The sequence below is a fragment of the Platichthys flesus genome, chromosome 15 (genome assembly GCF_949316205.1).
Source record: "Platichthys flesus chromosome 15, fPlaFle2.1, whole genome shotgun sequence".
Lineage (NCBI taxonomy): Eukaryota > Metazoa > Chordata > Actinopteri > Pleuronectiformes > Pleuronectidae > Platichthys > Platichthys flesus.
The window spans coordinates 21,126,074-21,139,057 of NC_084959.1; the positions used below are offsets into that span (position 1 = coordinate 21,126,074).

Genomic DNA, 12,984 nt, shown 5'->3' on the forward strand with positions numbered 1-12,984 from the left:
ATGAATGAAAAGCCTATTACACAGCACAACGCAAATATAAAATATACAAGAGCAGAGCAAAATTAAATATTGATTCACACTATGTGAATGTAATGTATTTCACAGGCTCATTTTGCACCTACAATGTAAATATAACAGTGAATGGAAAAATGTAACATTAATTACTAACAAACAAAGAGCAGAACACAATACTTGTGGTTCTGTCTATTGTAGCGTCACCTAATGTAAACTGTTCAATCTAAAAATAGATGATTTTGTTAGCTTATAATATTGTTTAATACTGTATTAAGTTAAATCATTTCTGATGAGGTCAGTGATGAAGTAGCTAATATCTGATCCAGCTCTAAAGGCTCATTTCGTAAAGGTCAGTGGCATTGTGTCCTTGTGTCCGTCACACACATGCACAGTGTCAGTTGACCCATTCAAGAGATTTATCTTTTATCCTATGTTCATGTCTTTCATATCGCCTTCGGGTACAGATTAGATTTCTCTGTGACACCATGTTACAGTCAACAGTTGACGGCACATGTAGGAATTTTCCACAGTGGCTGTCTATGGCCACCTCCTGGCCACCTGGGTGAATGACTTCCTACATCTTAATCAATCCACACTGCAATTTGTGTGTGTTAGACTACATTGTCATCTGTAACTATCTATTGCACCTCTGTCCGTTCTGGGAGAGGGATCCCTCACACGAGGCTCTCTTTTGGGTTTCTGTCCCCCTCCACCCTGTTATTAGGTTTTTCTTTACTCTTGTTGAGCAAGGACAGAGGAGGATGTTAAGCCCTATGAGACAAATTGTTTGGCTATACAAATTTGATTGAACGATTGACTAGTAAGGACACGACATGACAAGATTTAGAACCATTTCTAATAATCTACATGCACATGAGCCATACAACAGCGGGATACAGTATTACTCCAATGTTCTGCAGAAGTAAAAACAACTATACACAATCTAATTTCCACTGTGTGGCAAATGTCAGTGAGTGCCCCATTTATTGTTTTTTAAACATGTAAACATACAAGACGGTGACTTCAAAACAATCACATACAAGACATTGTGTCAACCAATAAATTAGAAAATATTATATTCATCTTAATATGCTGTATACCCAAACAAATGAACACTGCAAGTTTGCAAAAGCCGGAATGCTCAAGAACATTGATAATCTTAAATATATATTTTAGATATATAAGGTAGATTTTATATACATCGATTCATCGTGGACTTCTCCATCGTTTGATTTTTCTCCACAGTCTTTCCTGGCACATTGCACATAATCTCTGGAATCATGTTCAGAAAGAACTCAGTATGATTATTGGTTAAATGTGAGTTAACCTCTGCAGCTTATAGTCAGAACCTGACCTGAAGTCATAGGCTTGATTTGCACCTGCACACGAGCAGATTATCACAAAACACCTGCACATTCTGTATTTTCTGTAAGAATGGTGTATTTGAAACACCAGTATCTGAGAGGAGCTGGTAACTTAGTTAACACAGCTTTGTACTGACACACAAATCCATGAGTGCAGCTATAGATGCTCTAGAGTACTGGCTCCCAATACATATTGTCTAATGGTATATTTACGATCCAGTGTGTAGCAGAAGAAGCAATTAATGATGTCCTTTCTGTTCAGGCAGTATTTGATCATCTTAAGCAAAGTGAATGTGTACAGACTTTGCTTGTGCTGGAGCAAAACTCTGAAACTGCAAACATATTCAAGTATTTGAATGTGCATTAGATCATTGGAAGATCATGCAACAGGGTTAGTAAGACACATCAAAATAACCAAGACAGCTTAAATGTAGACATTCTGCCATGACTTTTTTTTTTAACATCTGGTTGAGGGCAGGAAACAGGATTAAATGGAGTGCAGGGAGCCAATGAGGCCAGCTGACATTCAAACAGCAGGAAGTGGCTAAGACGCTGTGATTTAAATCTCATCCTTTTACAGTAGCTGACACTGGCGGTCATTTTCCATTTGGATTCGGTCATAACACGTTGAGACTAAAGTGACATGTGTTGTTCCATGTGCTGAGCTGAAACAGAGTGAAAAGCATGATGCTGCAGAGTGCGTCTGATGTTCACTCTGCTGGGTAAACATATTCCCACTGGCCAATACAAATTTGTTACCCTTTGTCCCTATTTTGCATAGAAGCATCCTCTAGCTTCAGCCCAGTAACACTTGCAAAAAAAACATAAGATGTAAATAAACCATTATTCTTAGATGCTTTGTGAATTCAGGTCCAGATTTCAACAGTCAAAGTGAAGGCAGTTGAAGAATAAATCCAGGCTATGGTTCCCTCGCAGCCTGGTTTGCTACATCCTACTGAGGTAGACAGATGCATACTGCAATAGTCACCTTGCCAACCCCCCGCTCCATGATGAAGCAATGTTCATTGACACTCAACAAGCAGCAAAAACATTTGTAGTGCACATTAGCAGAAAAATAATAAGTACATACTTCAATAGTTAACCTACTGTTCCCGTTTTTCCACACAACATATCTGACATAATGTGCACTGTCATTCTTTTTAGAAGTAATAAGAAAGAAAGAAAAGTCAGCTCAAAAGAAACAGCAAAAATATGCCAGAATCCTGAACACATCCATGCTGTGTAACAGAGTTGGTCACCTTTCATGTTGCCTCGCTGGCTGTTATACTTGTTAAATAAATCTTCAGTGAGCACAAGTCATAAACACTGTTGTGGTGTGTAGTTATGATGATTCTCTGTTGTTGTATTTCAAGGGATAACCCACAGCGGTTTCGAGGCACTCCACCAGGGACCCTGCTGAGAGGAAGTCCAGCTCCACCTCAATGAATTTTATGTAAATAGAAAACCGCTGCGACAAGTCGTTGCCTCCCGCGTCCCAACTCGAGACACCGCCGCTGCAGTTCTCCTGGAGGAAATGCGTCATGGCAGAGGGTTCACCATGGACGTGGTGTTTGGCAGAACCCTGAAAGTGCTGGAAGAGACACTGCTGTACGGTCCTATCCTCAGCTATGCCCAAGTAGCAGTAAGTGACTTTAGCCCCAGTCCTGTCACCCTGCCCTGCTCCTTCTCCATCAGCCTGGCTCAGAGCCCAGTTTTCTGATTCGCACTGAGGTAAGCTGTGGTCTTCGCTGTCACCCTGGGGAGAGGTCAGACCAGTGTCGCTTGAGCTAGACACTGCCACATAGCCGATAGCGTAGAGTCCGTATGCCTTAGGGATGTCCCCAGGAAGGAGGTAGTGCCATGTGCATTTGCTGCCACCTGCTGCCCTGGACTGGGACACAGGGATCCAGTCCACCTCCATGTGCAGCTCCAGGCAGCGGGCCTCGCTGATGGTGATGTCCAGAAACTTATAGTAGACATTCTTCCAGTTCATCTTTTGAACTTTGGTCATGATGATTCGACCCTCAGGCTTTTCTGGGTTGAAGTATTCGCGAAGCCTCTTGCCCAGTGGCACTTGCGAGCTGATTTCAGCATAGTGATAGCGCACGTCCTCACGCCAGCGCGTGTTGTAGCCCACGCCAAAGATGGCCAATTTGTTGGAGAGGTGCAGCCGTGAGAACTCAGTCCACGTTTGGAAGTGCTCCCATTTCAGCTCCACTGACTCAAGGATACGCATCACAGTCTGCATCATGCCCCTTTTTCTGCAGAGAACAAAAATGAAGCAATAAATATTTTTCATTTGAGAAAGGGTTGTACAAGAAGCAGACATACTAGCCTGCATTGGAGAGCTACTGATGGTAAGAACTCACTTTTATATAAACAGCAGCTTTAATAAATATTTACGCACAAACATCTATACAGATGATGACAACTAATGTAACAATAATATCAAATACTCTCTGTATATGATCATTTCCTATTTGAATATATATAGGTACAGTATATAGAAGTATACACTTAAACAAGAGAACAATAACCAGACTTATGGAGATTTTTTTAAACCCTGACTTGAACTCTCAGGCTTTGGCGACTCCAAGTGGAAGTATCAAGAAAAGACAGTGTGGCAGACAGAAGTGCACACACATTTGAGAATGTTAACTTAATTTTTAGGTTTAAAAAATTACTGTACTTTTACACTATAGTTACGGGCTAAGGCCATATTTATCTTAGTGAACTTACAACACAAAGCTTTTTTATCAAACATGCTCAGTTTAAAGAAGCACAGTGAAGTCAGCCTTTGTTGTGACTTACTGGGTTTGCTCTGACAGCTCTGCTTGAATCTGCAGAGCTCTGTTTTTAGGCACCTGGATTTCGTCTGAAGGGGAACAAAACAAGTACAAATCTTAGCTTAAATGCACCATCCTCGAGTCGCTAACGGCTATCTGGCCGCGGCTCGATGACACACTTACCAGTCTCCATGTCTCCCTCCTGGAAAGCCGAGTCCAGCACCTGGTTGCACCAGTCCTCCTGGGAGAAGTCTTCCAGGGTGCTGCCATCAGATTCCATCTCCTGGTAGAGGCCGCTGCTGTTGATCAGCACCGGAGCACAGCTCTGGGAGTCCCAGCCTCCCTGACCAAACACTTTCTCCAGCTGCTCAATAGTGTAGCTGCTCTTCCTTTTACCGATGCCATGCTCCTTCACACGGCTGTAACAGCGGCGGAGTGTCTGTTTGTGATGGGAGGATAAGTCAGTGACTTCAGGCTGCTCATAAGAAGTGAAAACAAACAATTATTACTCGGCTGTTTCATTTGGATGGTTCTACACCGTGGTGACTCAGAGGCACAAAGACGAGATATATTGCTGTAAACTTTTATAGGCAAGCCGACCGAGTTTTTCAGGTTTATAGCAAATGATTATCTCGCCGCAGGCTTCAATACGTTTTGAGTTGGGATCAACGAATCTGCAAATGACCTGCATGTGCTGAGCCATACTTTTAATCTGAAAATGAAGACAGTTCTGTTTGTGATTAGTGTCAATTAGCAAAGGTTGACTCAGCACAGTTTTATGTTTTCTGCAGTTTTTGTTGAGACGTCTGAAACACTGCGACAACATTTTATCACATGTGAAAAGGATCAAAACAAATCATCAAGGGTTACGTTTAAATACTCTGCTTGTTATAATAACAATAACTAAATTTATAACTTGATGAGCTCATTCAAAAATGCTAAAAGAAAGTCAGATAAATGAGAATGTATTTAAATACCCAAGTTGCCACAAAACAAAGGAGGAAAAAAAGCACAAAACAATATAACTGTGCCTGAGGCTTACAATTCAGTGTTCAAATAACCAAAACATAATAAACAGTACAGCAAAAAAAAAAGCCAATTTAAATGATAAACTAAAAGAAAGTACCTTAAATTTCAACTTCAAGAGTAAATAGCCTCAGAGAAAGTAGTTTAAAGGGCTCAGATATGAAAGGGAGATCTCTAAACCGCCTCCCAAAGGACACTTCTTCAAAGAGAGGAGCAGCTGGGTGAGATTCATCCCTTAACACTAATTCAAGTGAGCGAGGCGAAGGAGCTGCGAGAACTACTTTGTCTGATATATTTGTTTCTATTGCGGCCAGTGATAGAGAGAGTATGAAACAAAAGATTATTACCACTTCTTCCTGTTCTACCTTCTTCCCCTTCCCTTAAGGCTCACATGTTCAACTTTCCTTGAAGGCTATGATCATCTCTCTAGTTTTTTTGTATCTATCTGGTATATATTTGACAAGCTCAATCATTTGTTAGCAACTCTGTCTCCTGTCCATCATTGAACAATCCAGAACTGATGAGCAGGTAAATGTGAAAACAGCCTCCCAAGTGTCTAACTGCACATACTGTACATCACAGTGCACGGTGAGGCTCACACATTCAGGTGTAAGAACAAGAGGTAAACACCCTTTTGAGATGCTAAGTCTGAATGTTGCATTCCTAAATGTATATATGTGTAATTTGATCATATAATCAGATCTGCAGTACACACTTATTTAATATTTAAATTATTTCATACTAAGATGGAATTCAAATTTAGAAGAACATAATTTCAGGTTGTTAAAGACTAATGCGAAACAACCTGCCAAAGTGTGCCCTACCTTTACCCCAATGTAAACTGGGATTGGCTCAAAATGTATGTATGCATGTATATATGTATGGATGGATATTGGAATCCAATGCAATTGAGTCAAATTCAGGGAAATGGCATATGAATATAGACTCTATAATCATATGACATTTCCCTGAATTGGATTCCAATATCCATGTGCTCTATATTATAGAGCACTGAGAGTTTAGCCGTTTTTCAGACATGACCTGCGGGTAAAATCCAGATAATTGGCTACAGAGTTTACCCAAGTTTGGGTACAGCTAAACGGTTCTCTGCACAGACAAGTTTACAACAGCATCAAATCCTCCTGATTATTCAGTTGAGCATTAACTCAGCTGCAGAGATCATATGATTTACTTTAGATTTATTCAGTGTCAGTTGGCATCCTCTATGTGTATGACACCACTTTTTCCGCAGGATTTATTTGTTTTCTTTTTGTCTTTTTCATTTTTGCATCAAGTTTTAAGTTTCCTCAACCCCCCTTGCTCGCAGTGAGTCTAGCTGGCGCTTCCCCTGCTGGATGTCCACGGTCTTTATACTTGGGGGGCCATGGCAAAGAGTGACAGCAGAAACTGCAGAGCCTCTCACTCTGACATTTGCATTCACACCTCCTGAGAAAATACGGAGGCTCCGCGGAGTTCAGTGCATGTCTGGCAGCTTTCTGACAATGAAGGCTAACACTATATTTAATAACTTATCTGGTTGTTACATGTAGGAAGGTGTGTGAACAGATGAATGCCTGAATTATTCAATCAAAACTTCGGTCAAAGGTTTGATTCCGTAACAACACTGCCAACTCTTCCTGAGCGAACCAGTCTCGCGATTTGAATAAAACTGATTTTACATCCTTTTGATTCATAAACCCACAGCTAATGTCCACTGAGTGATCACCATATGGACACATCTCAGCTAAATAAAAATAAAATACAATCCAATGTATTTATTAAAATATGGAGCCACTGATGCTGCATGGAAAAGTGAGGTGTTCCAACAAATTCCCAATTTCCTTAATGTGGGAGCTTATTAGGAGACTAGAGTTTTGCATCGTGGGTTGTCTGCGTGTCTAAGCTGCACATGCATGTCTGATGTCTGGTCAGCTGCTGGGGATGAGAACATGTGAGCTGGTGTATTGAAGTGAACACGTCCAGCTCCTGTTTGTCTACAACCTGCACGGCAGCAGCTGCTAGCCCATGCAGCTACAGAGCTACAGGTCCAGGTGAGAGCAGGGGGAGCGTGCAGCCCCTCCAGCGATTGTTGTGTCCTCATAACCTCATTTACCTTCATCCTCTCCCTGCACTGGGAGGGGGTCCTCTCGTATCCCAGCTCCGACAGGGCTCTGGACACCCGCTCGTACATGGCAGGACCGGGGGCCTTGCCGGAGAACACGGTGCCCGCCACCTCCAGCTGCTGCATCCGCGCCTCCGTCAGCCGCTCGTTGCCCCACACCGCGATGAGGGCGTTCGTCTCGGACGGGGTCCACGACATCCCGCGGCAAGCGGTGAAGCTGTTGGAGGATGAGGCCGCCGTCCGGCCCGCGGCCCCCGAGCCAACGTTCAGAGGCGAGAAGCGGTTCGGCGTCGGGGGGTTGGAGTGGTATTGATTGCTGTCACTCAAATCCTCCGACTCGGGGGATGGCACCTCGGTTTTCGGGATCTTCAACGGCGTCGATATCTCTGGAGAATGCTCCGCGTTACTGGACGCCGCCATGTTTCCTCTGTTGCTAAGGGGAGGGGGGGAATGTGACGTGCGGGAAAGAGCGGAGAAAAATGCGGCGTGGATCACCGGCTGTGTGGGAGAGATGTTGTGGAGAGGTGGATTCTGTAAGGTATCAGGTAAATAAAGGAAACCCAGACTAACAAACCAACATCTGTGGACAGATACAGGGGCGGAGGAGAGTTTGTCACCACCCCACAGCACAGTTCACTGCTTTTACCCCAAAACTGATGATACTGCTGAGGGGGCCAGGGTGGCCATCATGCCAGTTTGGGCTTGACGGTGGCTATTTAAATGGATTTCACCCAAAAATGATAATTCACTCATTAACTACACACCACTATGCCAACCGAGAGGTGGGGGAAATGTTTGATTCCCCACAGCACTTTTGGAGTTATTGGGGTAAACAGCATTGCAGCCAAATCCAATACAATTGAAGAAAGTGAGTCCTTCTTCACAAACTTTGTATACTTGGATATGACCAAACTTTTATTTAAATAGTTTACTCATTTTTGGCTTTCAACCAGTGTCTCCCTCTCTCTTTGTCACAACTTCTGAGCCGGGGTTGTTACAGTGGTTAGGTTTGATTGCTTGACCTGTGGTGAAGCTCCGGAGCTCCCCAAACAGTTAAGACTTTTCATTTAGGACAAATTGCAAAATGGGAAGTAATTTCATGAATGTCTGTCTCTGTAAGTCCAATTTGATGAAATAAAAATATATATCAAAATGTTCGGGCTTCAATTTTGACCCCTGGTTCGACCCTTTTGCAGTTCGCTGCTGTATTTTATGCGATGAAATAGAAGATTCAACTTGGTCCGCATTCTGAGGACACACTGCCCCACCTGGTCACCTGTTTGTAAAATGTTTATTAATAATGAATAAGCATGTCCAAATCAATCCACAGTTTACACCGCACTTCTCCAGGCCATTAACAGTGCAAGAGTTAGGCCATTAGGAGCGAAAGTTTAAGATGTGTGTTCAACATGCTGACAGATAGAGAGAGAAAAAGACATACATCTGTTGAACTGGTATTCAAATATTTTATGATAATAAATCGTTTTTATATTTCTAACCCTAACCCATATGAATGAGACAATGGTATGCAGGATTGTTCGGCTGTGGCAGAAATATGTGCTCTACTGAGAGACTGTGACGCTATGATAGCTGAATGATAGGTTCATGGATAAGATATATTGTATTTTACTGTCCATGGGAAAGTTTGGTTTATGTCTGCTTTTGGAAATATACCATTATTTAGAAAATGTAACATGTGTAGAATCAGATGTAGAATGACATTTTGTGTGTGTGTGTGAGCAGCCCTTACATAACTGTCATACGTCATACAGTAAATCTTACTTACATCACAAAACTCTGAGTGCTCTCACATTTAAATATGTTAAGGCTTATTTGCATTTATGAATTAATGAAACCATCCCAATTCACACAATTAATTACTCCAGAAAGACCAATATCGGCTATTTGATAGCTCCTTTGCTGCCTATTATTGCAGCAAGGCTGAAAAGTCCAACAGACTGCAGTCATCACTGGGTTGTAAAAGAGACCTTTTATTGGATTTTAGCTGTAATTGGTCATTTGATATGGTCCGACTGATGTATTGTGTCATTGTTTACTTTATCTTTCCTGTCAAAGTGTTTGATTGTCGTCCTTTAGGGACTACAAGTCATTTCAGCCTGCTCTGCCATCTGTCCAGTGGTTGGCGGTGTGTGTGTGTGTGTGTGTGGTCATTTGGGTGTTGACCTGGCCAAAGGCACAGTACGATCCCTTTTGGATGAGGTCAACACACGGTCTGTCCAAGAAAGGTCAAAGACAGGAAAGGCTGGTCAGTCTAACCTTTACGTGTCACAACTGCAGCTGTCTATCAGTTGTCATATCTGCTGTCAGACAGTGAGGCTCAAACTCTGATCTGTTTAAGGTACGAATAAGCCTTATGATACTGTTATCCACCAAATGATACTGTTATCCACCAAAAGATAGATCAAATTTTCATTACTTGGAAAATATTAGGGGACCCACTCAGCCTTTTGGTTTACACTTCTACTTAGTTGCATGAAAGAACAATACCATTGAAATGTCTTAGAAATGCTCATAATGCATGCCATAAGTCAAGCTGGCAGAGAAGTTTTAGAGCACCCTCTACTGCATAACATGAAAAATTACTCGAAAACCATGTTCCACTTAAAGACTGAAGAATTAGATTCCAAACAGGTCATAACATTACAAATATGTACATTCAAACTCATTTTTAATAGTCAAATAACAGGTGACAGACCTTACCCCAATGACACCACAGTTTTGGTTTATTGTGAAATGTGGGGTTGACTGCTGCGGAATTTTGAAGACATACATAGTGCTCAAATAAATTGATTCTCTAGACTTTAGTGATCACTGGACTTTTCCTGTAGCGCTACCAGCTGGTGACAATTTCTAACATCTTCAATGACATATCTTTACACCTATACATTTGCCCAAATTTGGTTTAAATATTTATCATTCACAGATGTTTTCCTACACCTGACATCTATTGCACTTCTGTCCGTCGTGGGAGAGGGATCCCTAACATGTGGCTCTCTCTGAGGTTTCTACGTATTTTTACCCTGTTAAACAGGTTTTTAGTAGTTTTTCCTTACTCTTGCTGAGGGTTAAGGACAGAGGATGTCACACCATCTTAAAGCCCTATGAGACGAATTGTGATATGTGAGTATGGGCTATACAAATCAAATTTGATTGATTGATTGAGAGGGTAAATCCTAATGAATTTGGTTCAGACTAAAATATCCCAAGCTGCAGCTAACATGGTAAGCTAATGATGAGATGCTTGTGAAGATCAAGTTATTACCCAGCATGAGCATACATCCATACTAATATCAAAATAGTGTTTTGAAATTAAAGTGATCTCCGTCCACACAAGCGTTTTAGCTCAGCGTCAGCAATAATCCCTTTGCACACGAACACACCTGATCATTTACATACAATGGCCATGTGCATGCTGTTGTAAACGGGTTGCAGATTGTCTACATTGCAGTTGGTCGCTTATTTACAGAAAATACGACAAATGAGAAACAATAACGGTGAAAAGTAATTCAACTCAGGGAATGGATATCTAGTGTGTATATGTGGTGCGGCCAGATTGAATTTAAGGCGAATGTTAGGTCTGTGTGTGTGTGTGTGTGTGTGTGTGTGTGATCATGGGAAAGTATGATCCTGAAGTGTTCCATTATAGCAGGAACCATAAGAGAGGTAGCCTGGATGCCAGACGAACTTAGCCCCGCCCACAACATTTGAGGTCGAGAAGTTCAGTCTGGAGTCGCTCTGTTGGGGAGAAATTATGCCCGGCTCGAAATCGACCGGTCCAATCAGATTGTCAGGGCGGGCTTTATACGATGATGGACAGATGATCAACAGTAACGTAATCAACCACGTCATCAAAGTACGCTTGGGTTGAATTGTTTTTCAACCAACATGCCTGCCGCGTAGCGACTCCCCTCGCATATCTACCTGCAGTTTAAGGAGCAGACCATGTTAATAGACGCACCAGACATTTACTGTTTCTCTAAAAAATGCTGATTGTGTTGGTAAGATCTCCATTTATCCTTAAGTTATTTTTACAACACTGGCAAAAATCGTTGTCTTGTCTGATTTTGTCACTGCAACATTGGATATAGTCACAAATGTACAGCTGTGTAGTCAGGATAAAAATGAAGACTGGATTTGAAGAATTTGATTATGAAGTCTTTTATTATTGCATATTGTTCTGAAATTACTTAAAGGTCACATAAGTTAAGCTCTCAATTAGAAATGTTCAAGATATCAGAAGAGTGGGTCCCACTCTGTTTTTTTTCCCACTGGCATATCCAAGAGCAGTGAGGTCAAGTCTTCTGTGGCTTCATTTGTGTTTGAATATTCCAGAAAGCACATCTGAACAAAATAGTGAGGATCTGTGTTAATCTATGTACCATCAAGAGGCCCTCATTATGTTCTGGGGACATGTACAGACATAACTTAAAGTTAATGAGATGGGACTTTATTTGCACATGTTCACGACACTGACTTCACATTTCAGTCCCACCAGCTTTGCTGACGCCTCATGAATTTAAAGTTTGAGAATAGCTTCTTTCATAATTAGCAAACGGCAGTGATCATATTCTTGGGCTTATCATCAGAGGAACGATTTGCTTTGTCAAACTGTAAATGATTAGACAGCGATGAAGGAAGGATGAACTGTGAATACAAAATTGTTTGGCTGAATGCAGATTTTCTCTTTGACAAAATTATGTTGACTGTACGTATGTATGTATGCCACCACAAAACTGTCAGAGCATTTTGATTGCCCCCTGATGGGTTTCTGCAGTATAGGTCATAAACCCTGTTATCTCCGTGTTTTCAGATAGGACATGAATACAAGTAATAAAACAAATATATATATATATATATATATACTTTTCCTGAAGGTAATTTCTGTCATTAAGATAGCTCTTATTATCTTGGTGTATATTCAAGTTCATAGTTATTTGATGCTACAAAAATGTGACATGACGTCGTATTGCCAGCTGAGATTAACTCATGCTGACTATTTTTTTATTTTATGAGTTTGAATCAATGCTCATGTAAGAGGAGGTCTGAAAATCAACCTTTGTATTGTTGAAGGCAGCAGCCTTAATTGTCCCCTTCAGTTGGGTGATTGATTTATTTTTGTCTCCATGCTCATCTTTGATTGGGCCACATCTGCTACCCATGAGCATCAGTATTAATGACAGAGCCAGGAATGCCCTCAAGTGTTTTCATTTAAGCGTATCTGAGTGCAGTCCTACATATGCCTCCAAACTCATTACTTAACATGTGTGAAGTGCCATGATGATTTTGAAGTTAAAGTGCATCCTGTCAGCTTAAATTTGATGCTTTTTGTTGCCTATCCGATGATCAGGTAAACACCTGCAGTGTGTTTCAAGGTTGAATTTGCGTCACAGCAGCCTATTCTCATTCATAATGAAAAGCTCTGCACAATGATCTGTAGGCAGTAGTTGCCCAATAGGACCCTGATAGCATTACAGGAATGTAATACTCATATGTTATGAATAAGTAAAGAACTATATTCATTACATTTACTTTCTGGGTGATCTTAGACCGTTTGTATTTCAGTCTGCACTTGACAATACATTGAAGCAGCATGAAATGCTGCATATACAGCTAAATGATCAAATAGCCCTAAGCTAGCTCAGATACTATC

The 12,984-nt window shown here is 41.3% G+C and overlaps 1 protein-coding gene across 1 annotated transcript; it reads right to left on the reverse strand.

Moving 5' to 3' along the window:
* On the reverse strand, positions 1-8,215 carry LOC133970215 (myb/SANT-like DNA-binding domain-containing protein 2). The gene is made up of 4 exons (XM_062407110.1): positions 7,305-8,215; positions 4,349-4,604; positions 4,191-4,254; positions 1-3,640 (listed from the first exon to the last, which is right to left on the reverse strand). Exons 1-4 carry the CDS (start codon positions 7,731-7,733, stop codon positions 2,722-2,724), a joined length of 1,668 nt encoding a protein of 555 aa, XP_062263094.1. The 5' UTR covers positions 7,734-8,215; the 3' UTR covers positions 1-2,721.
* Positions 8,216-12,984: the final 4,769 nt, after the last annotated feature.